Source organism: Glycine soja, chromosome 17, assembly GCF_004193775.1.
Source record: "Glycine soja cultivar W05 chromosome 17, ASM419377v2, whole genome shotgun sequence".
Taxonomy (NCBI): Eukaryota; Viridiplantae; Streptophyta; class Magnoliopsida; order Fabales; family Fabaceae; genus Glycine; species Glycine soja.
Genome location: NC_041018.1, coordinates 66,266 through 83,935, shown reverse-complemented (window position 1 = coordinate 83,935; position 17,670 = coordinate 66,266). Strand labels below are relative to the sequence as shown.

General features: G+C 39.1%; 1 protein-coding gene across 1 annotated transcript; it reads right to left on the bottom strand.

Annotated features, from left to right (window-relative positions):
• Positions 1–771: 771 nt before the first annotated feature.
• On the bottom strand, positions 772–15,438 carry LOC114392374 (outer envelope pore protein 37, chloroplastic). The gene is made up of 5 exons (XM_028353492.1): positions 14,871–15,438; positions 14,614–14,784; positions 14,429–14,523; positions 2,108–2,228; positions 772–1,216 (listed from the first exon to the last, which is right to left on the bottom strand). The coding sequence occupies exons 1-5, from the start codon at positions 15,309–15,311 to the stop codon at positions 1,085–1,087; spliced, it is 960 nt and encodes a 319-aa protein (XP_028209293.1). The 5' UTR covers positions 15,312–15,438; the 3' UTR covers positions 772–1,084.
• Between the last annotated feature and the right edge of the window lie 2,232 nt (positions 15,439–17,670).

Below are 17,670 nucleotides of genomic sequence, written 5' to 3'. Positions count from 1 at the left end.
TTAGTGATAGTATTAATTTTTCATTCTCATTTCAGTCATTTGTGTGTGCAACGAGCTTACATTTTTTTTTTGAATCACTTTGACCTGCTGGGTCATCAATTCTCCGATTTAACAGCATAACCGGTCGGGTTACACCGATTCATACTGATTTGATAACATTATCAATCCAATGTCATGCTCGACTCGATTGGGTCTGTGAGTTCGATCCTGCCGATTTTTAAAACTATGACTAGAACTATTAATAAAATATGCTTGCTTTATTCAAATTTTTCCACAATAGAATTTATACCAAACAATAACAAACGTGATTTTTACTATAAATTGGGTATCAATGGTGACTGTATAAATTATGTAACAATTTGAGTTTTTTTCGTTCAAACGAACACAGCAAGTAACTTCACTCCACCAACACAATGCCCAAGCTGATTTTTACGTTGCAGACCATTGATACTTACCCTCATTTGTTACATAAGGAAGTTGGAACTAGTGAAGAGTTTGCTTAAAATAAGCTAAAGCATTATTCACAATGAATGAGCTTCTGTTCCTTTCAAGTCCCATTTGATCTCAACCTCAAAGGCGATAACAAATTTGTCGTTTGAAATGGAAATATTGACATCTATGCTATTTGTATAAAACTCATGTCCTAAATCAGCTTTGTATTTGATAGGGTTCAGAGTAGTAAAGCCGCTGAGCATTTCGTTAAAAGACTACTCTACGCCAGATTCAACTATCCCACCAAAAAGTTGAAAGAAATTTGTTTAGACCAAAAACAACTTGCAAAGTTGAATGGCCTTTAGCCAAATGCATAACCAATTTCAGCACTGTCTGCATTCGATAACCATAATCTGCCAACTTACAAATCAGAAAATCATCTTTACAAATTTTGTACGATTGAAAATTGTTCTTACTTGTCACACCACGAAGCAATTAGCTGACTTGGAGAAATATCAACCTGTCAAATAGTCAATACCCCCTTTTGCAAAGAGTGGACTGTGGATGCAACAAACTAAAACACAATGGAACTGCCCAAAGTCAAATACCCATTTTTTATATATAAAAAACAGGTAAAGTCACCAGTAGAGCCTTAAAAGTCCCATCTTTTCTTAATCCGAAACATCAAAGCAGAAGATTTTATGTCGTCCTGTGGCACTTGTAGCATGAATTGAACTTTCATCTGCATCGGAGCTGTTTTGGCTTTCCCACCTTCATCTCCAACCTGAGTGAAGCTATTGTGGTCACTAAGAGTAACATAAATAAAAACTCAATACTTTTGGTGGAACCTACACCATTCAGCACAATTTCTCTTCACATACACTTCAGAGACTAGTTTCAGACTATGGGAAAGGCAATTCTAATCTAACAGTTTAGAGACACAATGGAGTCTGTTTTATATAGACTTAATACAATAAATACAAATAAATATAAGAGATAACGTTCCTATTTACAAGATAGGATAGGTCCATAATTACAAAGATCCTAATTAAATAAGAAAACATATAATAAAATAGAAAATAAAAATAAATCCTAACAAATAATATAGGATACTTTAAAATAGTCTAAGATACAAAAAAGAAGATATTATTAGACATTTCTCAGATTTTCTAACAAGAATTACAGAGAGAAAATTCTATTAATAAAGAAGTGTACAAATGATTCCAAAGACTTTCAAGGCATGGACTCTCCCACAACAATCTGAATAACCCCTCTCAAATCCCACGACAAAATCCCTCTCAACCTTTTTTCTTTGTAATTAGCTCAGCCCCAATATAACTAATTATAACTATTCTACTGTTAACTAACCATGGGGGTTACCGATCATGATGATTGGCTGCATGAGGGATCAAGGACAGTGCTAAGAAACTACCATTGGAAGTATGCAACTCTACCTATTTAGTTCGTTGACAGATTTGTGCCTTGGATAAAATAAACATTAAAGAAGAGAATGTTGGTAAAAGTATGCACATCATTGGCAAATTAAGTATGTATATTTGAGAAATGAAATCACTTTGTGTACAAAAACAGCAACCAGGAAGGAATTATAATCATAACAAGGGAGACGTCAATGATATTGGGTATGAAATACATAATTGAAAAATGAGGCACTTACCCAAAGAGATGCCCAGCCAAGGCGAATCTCTGAATCATAACCAGCTTTAAATTTGAAATCTTTACCATAGGTGCGCTTGTAGACAGCACTCCAATAGTTGGAATCGCAATTGTACCAGTAACTATACATTAAGTATTTTAAAAAGACACATCAGCATATAAACAAACATTTTTTGATTAAAAATGGGCACTTAAATGCTAAAAAGCAAAAAATTTCAGAGCATGTAATCATCATCTGAATTAGTTAGTCAAACAGGGATATAAAACAATAGCAGCTATGATGAAAGTCATGAAACAAATGACTTTATGTACTTTTTGTTTTAATTTTGGCAATTGCCGGGATTTTAGCATAACTTACAATAATAAATGTGAAAATTTTGATTAGGCTAAAGAATAACTAAACACAAATGCTCAACCACTTCAGTTATCAAGAATATAGAATAAGCTTTTTTTCAAACTGTACTACCACTATACCAGATTACCAGTCGAGTCTATTTTTTTTTTTTTGATCGGCAAAAATATTAATATATTGATAGAAGTACCAGAGGTACTAAGTACAAAAAGTTAGGTCCATACTCATGGTTCCAAAATAAAACTAATGTAGTTTGAAAAGGAACCATAGTATGGCTACATAATAAGGTATCTAATATCTGCTACAACTCCTACTCTGAGCTACTGAAAGCTAATACAGAGTGTTTAAAAGCATAGTATAGACCACAATCTCATGCAGAGTGTTTAAAATAAGAACAAGCTCACTAACCGTGTGTTTGGATACACATTTTTTAATGTAAAAATCCACGTCCAAAGGATAAAAAACGTGAAAGCCATAGTGTATAGCTTCTAAAGAGATGCAGAAAGTCACGTTCTGGATGTGTATGCAAACACACTATAAGACGATAGATACTGTCCTGCTACTTAGGTAGATGTGGGGATGAGAGTTGGAAATAGAAGAATTTAATGATTATTACTTTTCCAAGTAGTGTAGTTATTATGTTCAATTGAGTTCAATGTCTCTTAGGAAGTAGAGATATTTTAAATATTCTCTAGAAAAAAATAATTATTATCTTTGTAATTATTACTTTTATATTATTGTAGCATAGTAGATCACTCTACTGAGTGATATAGTCAACAACAACAACAACAAAGCCTTATGAAGCTAATTACATGGATTCTCTGTAGTAGATACACCACAGCTGTAATCTTGGCCTTGGGCTCAAATGGTATCTAATACTAATCTCTAGGATAGTACCGATACCATACGTGTATAGTACTACTGCTTGTATTTTCAGTACCCCTGGTACTTTGCATATAATATAATTATCTATTTTTGCTGAGCAAAAAAAACATGGATCACATAACGACGCCATTCAACTCAGTTAAAAACTAAAGCTTCAAGAATATTATTTACCACAAGACCTCCTTTGATGATATACTCCAAAGTAATTTTTGGTCTCTCTCTCTTCTCCTTTTCACATGAATAACCATGTATGTTACTCTTCTAATTGGTGCTTCTTGCAGCCTTCTTTGTATGTGTACAAACCACCTTAACCAATTTTGTGTCATCCTTTCTTCAATCATTGCTACACCAATCTTTATTGTATATAATCATTTCGTATCCTTCATTTCTTGTATGGTCATGCATCCATCTCAACACTCTCATTTCTACTACTCCAACCTTTCTTTCATGTTGTCCTTTTAAAGTCCAACATTCACTACCATATAGTATAGTTGATGTTAAAAATAGAGGATTACATTGCTTGAGGATTTGAGATACTCCAGAACTTGAATTTGAATGAGTGGAGAAAATTGTCACACTCAGCACTTAGCTTTTTATTAACACATATATATATATAGTACAGAGAAAGAGAGAGAAGGGGAAAGCTGCCTTGGGATAAGGATTAGACACTCAGCTTCCCACACACTCAACATGACAACACATAAAGCTTAATACACACTCAAAACAGCCTTTTACCTACACAGCTGTCTACACAATACAGCTGTATACAATATATATTTAACACTCCCCCTCAAGCTGGAGCATATAAATTAAATGCTCCAAGCTTGGAACATGAGCTGAAGCATAAGAAAGATTCTTCTTCTAAGTTAGATGCTGCGGTGAAGCTTGATTGCTTGATTGAAACCCATGACTGAAACTCAGTTGACTACCAAACTGGAAAGGACTGCCTCCAGATGGAGTTGATGCTTCCAAATACAAAATTTGATTGAACAGGGGCAGGTTGCTGACTTGTGTGGATGTAGAGGCAGCTGCTGCCGGAGTGGATGAGGATTGAAAAATGCACTGGAGGTTGAGTAAAACATTGAGGGAGAACTGGCAGAAGTAACAAACATGGTGGATGGCGATGATGTGCTAAATGTGGAACCAAATGTAGACTTAGTGGGCTGCCAACTAAAGTAGAACTTGGACCACATTGGAGCTAACAGAGTAGACCACCGAAGAGGAAGCAGGGGTGCCAAGTTCAAAAGATGTGGCAGGACTTGAAGAAGGAAACAACAAATTCCCAGAAACAAAAGCTGCACTTGCTGCAGGGCTGGACTTCAAAGTGATTAGTACTGATTAGGAGACAACACACTCCCCCTACAAGATGGAAGGTGGAGTCAACACTTCCAGCTTGGGATGAACAATACAAGTAGAAAAATAGGCAATGAAACATGCCGGAAATACATTGGCAGCAGATTGAAAATGACTGAAAAACATTCAAAGACAATTGGAATATGTTGAACCATTAAGCAGAAGCCACAACACCATGCTTAACCACTTAACAAAAGCAAACACACTTAACCACCTAAAAGGTAGAAGCAAACCAAAGCTTAACCATCAAGAGTAGAAGCTAAACATGGTGCTTAACCACTCAAGACAGAAGCAAAACACAATTTTTGAATGCTTAACCACTATAAAGGCAGAAGCAACACAACAATGTTTAACCATGCATGGTAGAAGCTTGACATTAATGCTTAACCACCATGGATACAAACTTAATGACTTTTTTTTTTTTAATAGTAGAGGTTCTTGACCAGATTGAACACCAGGAACAACAATTGCTTCAAGGACAGAGACAAGGAAGAAGTTGCTGGACAACAGGATCAACAAATGACCTAAAGTAGGGTTCTTGACCAGATTGAACCCCGGGGACAGCAATTACTTCAAGGACAAAGACAAGGAAGAAGTTGCTGGACAACAGGATCAACAAATGACCTATAGTAGGGTTCTTGACCAGATTGAACCCTGGGGACAGAGATATTAAACTGCAGACCACACAACAGATGAATAGAAGGACAGGAGACAATGGAGCTGCACAACAAAGGGTTAAGAGAGACAAATGAGGAGGGAATAACCTCAAACACCTTGCAAGCATGGTAGAAACTCCAAATCCAAACTGAACAAACTCAAATTTTCCTTCAAAGAGGAATATACACAAAAACCTTGTGAGCACTTCTGGCCAAACTAAAAGAAAACTTTAAAACAGTAGCATCCCTACCAATCTTTCTTCAAAAGTCCAATGGAGGATGTCCAAGAAACAAAAAGAACAGGGCCTGAAGTTGACATTTTCCAAAACCAGAACACAATGAAACTTGGAAGGCAGCTGGAAGGGGAGCCTTGACAACATACAAAAACATACCAAACTTAGCAACTGCTTTTGAGGAAGGACTTCAAACCAAAGCAATGGGTACCCTCTGGCTTGGTAACAATATTACTGTTTGTAACACGAGAGAGAGCTGCCCAGCAGAGAAGGAGAACGCAGGACTGGCAGAGGCCATTTTTGATCAAAAAGACGAAGCCCTAATGGAGAACAAGAAGGGAATGCAACAGTTGGACAGCAAAGGCTGAATGAAACAAGGGCTGAAACATGCCTAGAAGAAAAGGACGAGACGTTTGAAACTGGTCCGGCAAGTTTCCGATGGTCAGAGGGCGGCGCGTGGTTGGGATTCTGGCCTCGCGACTTGTAGGGGTGAGTCACGCTCCTCGAGGCACACTCAACCCTGAATTCGCCGGAAAAAGTGGTGGCCGGAGTGGCGGCTGGCGGCCGGCGGTGGCCGGAGATGGTGGCGACTTCGGAGACAATCAGAACGGGACCGTACCCGCTCTGATACCATGTTAAAGATAGAGGACTACATTGCTTGAGGATTTGAGATACTCCAGAACTTGAATTTGAATGAGTGGAGAAAATTGTCACACTCAGCACTTAGCTTTTTATTAACACATATATATATATAGTACAGAGAAAGAGAGAGAAGGGGAAAGCTGCCTTTGGATAAGGATTAGACACTCAGCTTCCCACACACTCAACATGACAACACATAAAGCTTAATACACACTCAAAACAGCCTTTTACCTACACAGCTGTCTACACAATACAACTGTATACAATATATATTTAACAGTTGAAATACGGTAAAACTTGCATTTGAGTTTGATACATACTTTGCGATCACAAGCAACCCCCAATGTCTTTCTCCATTTTAGTCGTATCACTTGTATCTTGTGCGTGACATCCTCATTAATTTCTCCATCATTTTGTATGATTGATCCAGAATATTTAAACTGGAAAACTTGTGGTATGACATCTACCATTTACCAAGTGATATACTCACTCAAGCAAATTTAGAGAATAAAATCTTTGTTTCTCTCTTCTCACATGGTATAGAGCTCTTGATCAAAAGGAGCTCTACTTTTGCAGCCAAAACACTCTAAAAAATGCTTGACTGAGTATAGGTGGCAAATTGTGCTCATAATTAAGGTTGGTTGGGCTTCTAAAATTTTATGCCAAAAAAAAATGCCTATCCCAGCGGATGGCCTAGATTGGCTCGTAAAATGTAGGCCAAGAAAAATTTGTGCCTATTAGGCCCAACCTAATTACCTATTTTTATTTTTGTAAATTTAAGAGGATACTAAGAAGAGAAATTTTAGAGCAAATTACATTAACATCCCCTGAAGTTTTTTTGAATTACACACAACATCTCTCTTGGTTTAATGTTTACAGAAACCTCCCTTATAGGATATAGGAGGCGTCAATGTAATATGTAAGGGGTCGTCAGTGTAATGTTTTCAAACATTAAGGGGGCTTTTTTTTTGTAATATATAAGAGGGTGTCAGTATAACATTTCCAAACATTAAGGGAGGTTAGTGTAAGAATAGAAGAAAGAGTGGTGTTGTGTATAATTTGAGAAAAGCTTATGGGGTGCAAGTATAATTTGCTCAAATTTTTTTATAAAAGAAACAGGAATACAATTCTTAAAGCTTACTAAGATGTTGACTAAAGGGTCAATAATTGATAGGAGATCCACTGCTTGATATGGTACCTTTCTTGGAGAAAACTTAGAAACTTGGAGAAGTAAAAAGCATAATATTGTGGCTCAAGGAACCAGAGGGGACTACATGTGTGATCTTTCACAATGAGAGAGAGAGAGAGAGAGACAGAGCGAGACAGTGAGAGAGACAGCGGGTGGGAAAGAGTGAGGTCGAGAAGGGAGAGAAGAGAGAATGAGAGGACGAGAGGTATGGAGGGTCCATGTCTGTTTATCGCCAGGGAAGGGAAAGGAGGTCAACAACGTCGCTTGCGAGTCAACTGGAGAGATCATCGGAATATATCATCGTTTTATTTCACACGTTTTCCTGAAGATACAACAGAAGATGAGCTATGGAAGATATTCAGAAGAGCGGGTGATGTCAGGGAGGTGTTTATTCCCAACAAGAGGAATAGGACCGGAAGAAGGTATGGATTTGTGAGATTCATCGGAGTGGATAACGTCCAACAGTTGGAAAGGCGTTTGGATAACATAGTCATGGGGGGATTAAAGTTATATGTTAACATCCCTAAATTTGAAAGAGGTAGGGGTCGAGTGCAACCACAATCAACAGGGGGACGAGAACACACCAGGCTTGTCGAACAGGGGCGCAGAGAAACTTACCAGGCACAGAAACACACAGCGACGCCGGGCCTGGTACGCGGGTCTTTTGCAGATGTGGTAGCTAGGAGAGAACCACGTATACAGCAGAGGAGGACATCGGCAGTTCAGAATGCTAAAACCAACACTTCGAGATCAGAAGTACATCTCGACAGACCTATGACAGCACCGAAATGGCTACAGGATGCATGGGTGGGAAGGCTAAAAAATCTTGCACTCCTTGACAGAGTAGAGGAGAATATGCTATGGGACTGGGGATTAGACGTAGTGCCGAAATACATCGGCGACGACATGGTACTTCTCCCCGGACTTACCGAAGACAAGGCAAAACAAATGATGGAGGAAGGGAATGCAGGAAGGGAGGTGATGTTCTACTCGGTAGAAAGGTGGAACAAGAAGATGCGTGCTGGGTCTAGACTTACATGGGTGCAATGTTGGGGAGTGCCGCTGGTAGCATGGGACCCAACACACTTAAGGGAGATCGTGACGGCCATAGGCGAGGTAGTGGAAGTAGACGAGGAGATGGAGGATTTGAGGAAGATGGACAGGGCAAGGCTCCTTGTAAGAACACCGTGGAAACCACTGATTCAGCACACGGTGAGCGTCCACATTGAAACGGAGGTGTTCCAGGTACACATAATAGAGGAAAGTGGAAGCAGTCCCAACTGGTGCCATTGCCGGCGGAGCACGATGCTTAGTTCATCGGAGGACATTTGCTCGGAGGAAAGCGAGATGGTTTCGTTATCGGAACTGATGACGGCGAAACCTCAAAGTGGGAGCCAGAAGGTTGAAATGGTGGAGGAGCGGAGGGTAACGTCGGAGGCGGACACAGCGCCGGAGGAGGATAACGGCATGCAAGGACCGACAGCAAGCACCTCCATCCAGTTATTATCCAATGGTCGCATCACAACCAGCGAACCACTGGATAATAACTTGGACTGGGGGATAGAGGAAGAAAGCCGTTGCAGGGTCGGTGGGGAAAGCAACGGGGCAACCAAAAGTCAAATGGGGACGTACGGTGAGGCCAGAGCAGCAGTGGGAGCAGTGACCAGGTGCGATTCAGGGGTAGAGCGGATTATAGGGGCCATAAATCCTGTCGGGAAGGGAAAAGCAAAGCATGAACAAGGAAATAAGAAGGAAGGAGGGTCCGGGACAGATGTAGAGCATATAAACATCCACTCAGCAGTGGCTTGTGACATGGCCCACTACAATTGTGGGCTGGACTTTACTACTCACACCCCCCCCAAATTTCTAACACATCAGGTAGACTATAACCTGAAGGCCCAATCTGCCCAAACACCCCCATTTAGTGTGTATTTTAGGAAAAAATGGCGCAAAAAGCAATCAAATGAAAATGGACCACAGATGACTTCGGGAGAGGTAGTGGAACAGGGGAAAAGAGTAACACAACAGGAAAGCAACAAAGAGGCCCACGAGCAGTCAAATAATTGGCAAGCTGACCCAGATAACATCGAGGTGAATAGGGAATGTATGAGCCAGCAAAATGAAATACAGGACACCAATATAACTAAGGAAGCAGAGACACTTTGGCAGATGACTAGAGAGCTTGGAGTGACGTGCCACAAAGAGAAAATGGATCAGGTTCAGCAGCTGATAGCAATGGAAGAAAGGGACATTAAAGAGTCAGAGAGTTTAGGGGGGATGAGGAAGAGTCAATGAATATTATCACTTACAATGCAAGGGGTCTAGGGAGAGGGGTAAAATGGCCAGCAATAAGAAGGTTGGTAAATAAACAGCATGTTGATATGTTATGCATTCAGGAGACAAAAAAGGAGTTGATAGACAGAGACATATGTCATGCGCTATGGGGGGATCCTGATGTACAATGGGCAGATCAACCAGCAACTCATACGGCTGGCGGCATTCTATGCCTATGGAGTGAAAAAGTTTTTAGGATGGAGAGGAAGATCATTGGGCCAGGATATGTAATGATGTCAGGAAAGTGGATACAAGAAGACCAATCAGTGAATATTGTTAGTGTTTATTCTCCTTGTGATATACAAGGCAAAAGGGTGCTATGGGAGGCAATTAAACAACTGAAATGTCAGCATCATGATGGTTTATGGTGCATTTTAGGGGATTTTAATTGTACCAGAAATCACACAGAGAGATTTGGAACATGCCACAGGAGTTTGGAGAATATTGGGTCTAGAGAATTTAATGGATGGATTGAAGACTTGGAGGTTGACGAACCACCTTGGGTGGGAAGTAAGTTCACCTGGGTACGACCCAATGGATCAGCTAGGAGCAAGTTAGATAGGTTCTTGGTATCTGCAGATTGGCTCACCAAATGGCCTGGAACAACCCAATTCACATTGGAGAGGAACTTTTCAGACCATTGTCCGTTACTACTCAGATCCAGAAATTCTGATTGGGGGCCAAAACCTTTCAGAATAATGGATTGTTGGTTATCGGATGCTTCTTTCAAGAAAACTGTGACGGAGAGCTGGACATCTAACCAGATAAGTGGCTGGGGTGGATACGTTCTAAAACAGAAAATAAAAGCACTCAAGAATAGTCTAAAGGCGTGGAATAGAGACCATTTCGGGGATACTTTCAAAAGATTTAAGAAGATTGAACAAGAACTAAATAAGCTGGAGGAGTCCACATCTGATAGGCACTTATCTCTTCAAGAGGAAGGCATAAGGAAGCAGCTTCAGGAGGACTTATGGGTGGCGGCTCAATCACACGAGTCACTATTAAGGCAGAAGGCAAGAGCTCGGTGGATAAGGGAAGGAGACTGTAATTCGAGGTATTTTCACCTGATGATTAATGCACGCAGAAGACATAACAGCTTGCAAGGGCTGATGATTGATGGGTCATGGATAGAAGAGCCAACAGCAGTTAAAGCTGCAGTAAGGTCGTTCTTTGAAAAGCGCTTCCAAGAATCAGAGTTCCAAAGATATACATTGGAGGGGATACTTTTCCAGTCTATCGATAGCCATCAAAATGATATCATGGTGGGACGTTTCCAGGAAAACGAGGTCAAGAAGGCAGTGTGGGAGTGTGGGTCTGACAAAAGCCCAGGGCCGGACGGGCTGACTTTCAAATTCATAAAGCAATTCTGGCCCATTATCAAGGCTGATTTCCTGCGTTTTTTGGACGAATTCCATGTAAATGGGGTGTTTCCAAAAGGGTTAAATGCATCTTTCATAGCTCTAATCCCCAAAGTCCTAGACCCACAGAGGCTAAATGAATATAGACCTATCTCATTGATAGGGTGCACCTACAAGATTGTTGCCAAGGTGTTGGCGAACAGGTTAAAGAAGGTTATGCCTTTCATCATACACGAAAGGCAATCAGCATTTATAGAAGGCCGGCACATGTTACATAGTGTGATGATTGCTAGTGAGGTGATGGATGAAGCTAAAAGATGTCATAAACCTTGCATAGTCTTCAAAGTGGACTATGAGAAGGCATACGACTCTGTACGGTGGGATTTCTTGTTCTATATGATGAATCGAATGGGTTTTTGCACTAAGTGGATTGCATGGATGGAGGGTTGCCTAAAGTCAGCATCAGTTTCGGTTCTGGTCAACGGTAGTCCTTCAGCCGAGTTTGTGCCTCAGAGGGGACTCAGACAAGGAGACCCATTGTCACCTCTCCTTTTTAATATGGTTGCGGAGGCTCTAAGTGGCATTATGTCACAAGCACTCGAGAAGGGGATGTTTAAGGGATTTATTTGTGGTAAAAACAACGTGGAAATTAGTCTCCTCCAGTATGCGGACGACACAATTTTCTTTGGCGAAGCATCCATGGAAAATGTCCGAGCTATTAAAGCAATGTTGAGGGCTTTTGAACTAGTGTCGGGCCTTAAGATAAACTTTGCTAAAAGCGGTTTTGGTGCTTTCGGAGTGACTGAAATGTGGAAAAGGGAGGCAGCTGAATACCTCAATTGTAGCCTGTTGACACTACCTTTCTCATACCTGGGTGTTCCTATTGGAGCAAATCCGAGAAGATATCAGACATGGGACCCTATCATATCTAAGTGTGAGAGAAAATTAGCGAAGTGGAAGCAAAGACATTTGTCTTTTGGGGGGAGAGTGACTCTCATAAACTCAGTGCTAACTTCTATTCCTATATATTTTCTTTCTTTTTTCAGGGTCCCGCAAAAGGTAGTGGATAAGCTAGTAAGATTGCAGAGAAACTTTTTATGGGGAGGCGATCAACAACAGCGCAAAATAGCATGGATAAAATGGGAAACAGTTTGTCTACCGAAGGAAGAGGGGGGATTGGGAGTAAAGGACATCAATTCTTTTAACGTGTCATTGCTGGGTAAGTGGAATTGGAACTTATTCCAATGTCCGGGGGAGTTGTGGGTTAGGGTGCTGGAGTCAAAGTATGGGGGATGGAGGGGCCTAAGTGAGGGATCGACACAAAGAAATGAATCTATTTGGTGGAGGGATCTAAAGCTCATGGTTCAACATTCGCCACAGGGTGAGTCACTGAAGAACACAATTACATGGAAGGTAGGATGTGGGGACAAGTTCAAGTTTTGGGAGGACAGCTGGATGGAAGGGGAGGTTCCGCTGATTACAAGGTATCCTAGGTTGTATGTGATATCTTCACAGCAAAATCAAAATATACAAAATATGGGGGCTGTTGGAGATAATGGGTGGGAATGGGATTTTAGATGGAGGAGGCCATTATTTGACAATGAAATAGACATGGCGGCAGCATTTTTAAGAGAGATTGAAGATTACAGAATCCAGCCTCAACATCAAGATCAATGGGTGTGGAAGGCGGATCCGAGCGGGCGGTACACAGCTAAATCTGCATATGACGTACTACGAGGGGAGGCGATTCATGAGCAGCAGGACGGAGCTTTTGAGGAGTTGTGGAAGCTTAAGCTTCCTTCAAAAATTACCATATTTGCGTGGAGACTACTAAGAGATAGGCTACCAACAAGATCAAATTTGAGGAGAAAGCAAATTGAGGTCGAAGATCCAATGTGTCCATTCTGCAGTTCAGCTGAGGAGAGCGCTGTCCACCTATTTTTTCATTGTAGAAGGATAATCCCGCTATGGTGGGAATCATTATCATGGGTGAAGTTAGTGGGGGCTTTCCCAAATCATCCAAGGCAACACTTCCTCCAACACATATATGGAGTGACAGAGGGAATGAGAGCAAGTAGATGGAAATGGTGGTGGCTAGCATTGACATGGAGTATTTGGAAGCAAAGGAATAATATGATCTTCTCCAATGGGACTTTTAATGCCAACAGAATACTAGATGAAGCTATTTTCTTAACATGGACATGGCTCATGCAGCTGGAGAAAGATTTTAGTATTCACTACAACCACTGGTCTTCTAATATTAGTGCAGCTTTTTCCAGCAGTCATGTATAGAATTTTTATTTAAGCATACGGATGTAGCATGTAACTCGTTATCAGTTACTGATTCAGACATCTATTTTAATCTCGAGCCTAACACTGATTATTATATTGTATCTTTTAGTACCCCTGGTACTCAATTAATATAATTACTATTTTTGCTGAAAAAAAAAAAAAAAAAAAAAAATAATATTGTGGCTCAATATAGTGCTGAAGCCGAGTTCTGAGCTACGACACAAGGTATTTGTGAATTGCTTTGGTTGAAAATTATCTTAGAAGACTTAAAGATTAAATAGGATGGACCTATAAAGCTTTATTATGATAATAAGTCAGCAATCAACATAGCCCATAATTCTTTTTTGCATAATCAAACAAAACGCATTGAAGTGGATAGGCATTTTATCCAGGAAAAGCTTGATAGTAATTTGACTTGTACTTCATATGTACCTTCACAAGGTCAACCCTTGCAGATATTCTTACCAAAGTATTGTGCAATCCAGATTTTAAAAATATTTGTAGATGGACCTTATGTTATTGTCAATAAGATAGCAAGACATAAGAAAAATAATTCTCTTTTTGTGCATTTACATGATTCAACTGAAGATGATGCCAAGTATCATAGCAAGTTTCAAATACCACATCTTTCTGTATTGGTAAAGATGTTATCCCATGTTATGATGTATGGATCGGATAAATGGAACCCATTAGTCAAGAATCTACTGAGTGACAACAATTATAGCCCAATAATTACAGCACACATTATGTAGTTATATAGTGTGTTTGGAATAGATTCATGGTGAGAAAAAATCAATTAATTTTTCATGGTGAAGGTGAAGCAACAAATAGCTGCTTCTACTTTTTCATGATTTCACCATGATTTTGTAAATCGATTGTGTGTTATCCAAACACATTAGTAATTGCTTCCATATATAGCTTTTTCCAAACTCAATTTAAAAGGAACTTTTATCATCTACTGAGAAATTGGGGAGTAACAAAAACAGTGAAGAAATAAATGAATGGTTTTTTTAAGAGGGTGTTTTAACCTTAATTTGTCGGAAGGACCAAACCGACGCTTAAATGCAAATGACAGGGCATTTGAAGGAAGTGAAAGTATTGGAAGAAATGAGATTTCATCGTCCTGCATTTATTTAAACCAATAATGAAGTGTGTTGTTAGCACTCATCCTTTGACGAAAGCACAAACAATAATCCTAAAAGCATAAAAGTACCTTATAGCCATATCTTAATTTCAGTTCTTCGTCCTTGTAATGGGCAGAGCAGAGCCCATTAAACAATTGTCCTTTAAGAACCCCATCGACTGACAACAAATTATTGACTTCCTCCTCTTGTTTCTCCTGCAGCGAAAGTTCACCCAGAGGAAATCTGAAGGTAGCTTTTGGCTGCACATAGAAGAAAAGGATAAAATATCATTGAGTGTTTGTTTGCAAGCACAAGATAAGAGAGAGAGAGAGAGAGAGAGAGAGACCAATCCAACGGATGGAAGTGGAGTAGATAGTTGAAGTGAATAGGCAGGATCGGCGAGGTTTGCAAGCACGGTAACCTCTCCTTGTTGAGCCTTGAGATCATGAGAAGCAGTGAGTTGCAAACTGGGAGCAAGATCGATGGAGGTCTTAACGAGAGCATTATGGTCTTCGAGGTCGTAGTGGAGGCTAAGGTGCTTGGAGACAAAGCTGAATTGAGGTTCGGAGATGTCGCCGCCCTTACCGCTGTGGTTGAACGAAAACTTGAACTTGGCAAGGCTGTCCAACAACTTGCAGGAAATCTTATGGAAGAAGACTGCGCTTTCACTATCGAACTCGGATGTAACTCTGAGGGCGGGCCTCCGAGGAAATGACAAGATGGAAGGTCGCTTGTAGTCCACCGCCGGGTAATTAGGGTTTTCAGCTGCCGATTCCATTTCCACCATCCAATCTTCCCTTAGTCTTGTCAGCTTGCTTCACTTTATCTAGTCCCACCCAGCAGATCCGTTCCCCTCCACTCCTCCTTCCTCAACATTTTCTCTTCTCCTGTTGGTATCAATTACTATTTTTTAAACAATAAAATCCTTATTTTTTAAGGACTACTTTAGAATATGCGTCAAATATTTTTTTTATGTAACTAAATTTATAATGAATAAAAAAATTAAATATATAAATTATATCATAGATTTATCACAAATAATTTATATTATGATTCAAAGTTTTTTTTAATTATTAGCAATTTCTTTTAAAATTCATTTTAAAATATAAATTAAAAGATAAACATGTAAAAATCAAAACATCAACGGTGACCACAAATAACTTGGCTAAAATTTTGGCAGTAAAAAAAAATCAAAAGACTCTGTTACTTGGATTAATCCAAAGATTAACATCAACAGTCGGATCAAAACATATATATATATATATATATATATATATATATATATATATATATATATATATATATATATATATATTCTTTTTTTACTTTTATAAGCTCTTACAACCAACTTTAGAGCTTGGGGGCATATGTTCTACTTGGACTCAATAACTCCCGTACTCGGTGGTTGACCGAGTCGACTACTCAGATATCGAATATATAGGAGATTTAAATAAGGTAAGAGGAAAACTTTATTCATTTGTGATAAGATAAAAATATAATCGTAATAGCAAAAAATATCTTTTATTTTAGGAAAGATAAGATTATCTTATTTTTCCCTATTTACATTATCTGAAAGAAAAATATTGAGATTAGATAATCCAATCTCCCAATATAAGAGACCAATGAGACTCAGGTAAAGCATTCTGATTTCAACTCACATATTATTGCTTACATACCTCTTTGCCTCTAACTTTAGCGTCAGAGTGTCTTTACTAGTACCCCACACCACAATTCGTGGAGAGGCTCACAAAGGAGTACCACCATGAGCAGGTCATACCAAATTTGGTAAGAACATTTATTTTTTTGGTTCATTTTGGTTTTTCATCTTTTAGAAAGTTCATTTTTGATCCTTTATCTTATTAAATTGGTTCAAATGGGCCTTCCGTCAATTTGAAGTTAACACCGTTAATGATATTCAAATACCGACAACTAAAAGCTGCCACAAAATAAACAAAAAAAAGCCCTTGATCTTCCCCCAAAGACCAAAACTTTTGGCATCTAATCCCTCTTTACCAACTTCCTTTCCTTCCAACATCAAATTTGTCCTCATCATCTCGCTCTCCAACCTTTCCCAATTGAAACCCTTCTACACTGCAAATCTGAAAAGGCAATGAGAGAGTAACAAATTTTGCTCATTCAGACTTATGGACGTGATTCCCTCTCCACCCTCATTGCCACCACATGTAGTGCCTTCCACGTCTCGCACGACAACAAGATTACCTTCTTCTACGAGATTCCTTCCTCTCTCCTGTCGACACTCACCTGTGGTTGTTGTCACCGTTGCTAACAACTTCTCTAGCCTCCAAATCCTCAACCTCGAAAAGGGACGCATAAGGAAAATCCTAGATTGAGAAAACATCACCAAATCCACCGATCACGACATCGTTATCTCAAATTCGATTATGATTTATGATTTGCATGTGAAGGTATGAGATTTTTATCCAAAAGAAGTAAGGATTCTGAAGGATGAAACTAATTTATCAAGAGTGTGTTCTAAGTGTTTCTTCTCATTTTTTGTTTTGTGTCAACTTTTAGCCAATGATATTTGAATATCGTTAACGACATTAACTCCAAACTAACATAAGACCCATTTTGAACCTTTTTAAAAAGATAGAGGACCAAAATAAACTTTTGAAAAGATAAAGGACCAAAATGAAAAAAAATTAAGATAAAAGACCAAATAGGTCATTTGACCTAAAAAATACTAACTTTTTTTAAAAAAAAATAGTTGAGGTTTGGATTTATGTACCACCAAGCGCGTTAATCAACTAACGTGAGATTATTTAAGCTTAGCCGGTGATCTCGAGTTTGAGTCCTAAATGTACAACTGCATTTAATATTTGAAAGAAGAACTTTGTCCTCTATAACAATCCTACAAACTCAACCAAGATTGCGATCTAGATAAAAAAAAAACAGATTTATATACCCAGATTCAATCCCCGAACTGATATCAATATATTTGTAATTTTAAAATTCAAATTAAACCAATGGTTCAAACCAACCTGATTGTATTTAAATATTATTGTCAATCTATATATTTTAAAAATAAAGAGATCTAACAATTCAGAAATTCTTTCCTATAGTGGAAGACTTGCTCCGGTGTCCCATGCTAGCCTTGGTCTAAAACATTACTGGGAAAGCAGGCT

Bases quoted from the DNA above. Each gene is read 5' to 3' on its own strand.
- LOC114392374 (XM_028353492.1), bottom strand. From the start codon at position 15,311: ATGGTGGAAATGGAATCGGCAGCTGAAAACCCTAATTACCCGGCGGTG. The intron at 14,524-14,613 runs GTACTTTTATGC...AAATAAATGCAG, and splicing joins AATTAAGATATGGCTATAAG to GACGATGAAATCTCATTTCT. The intron at 1,217-2,107 runs GTAAGTGCCTCA...AGCTTCACTCAG, and splicing joins TTGGCTGGGCATCTCTTTGG to GTTGGAGATGAAGGTGGGAA.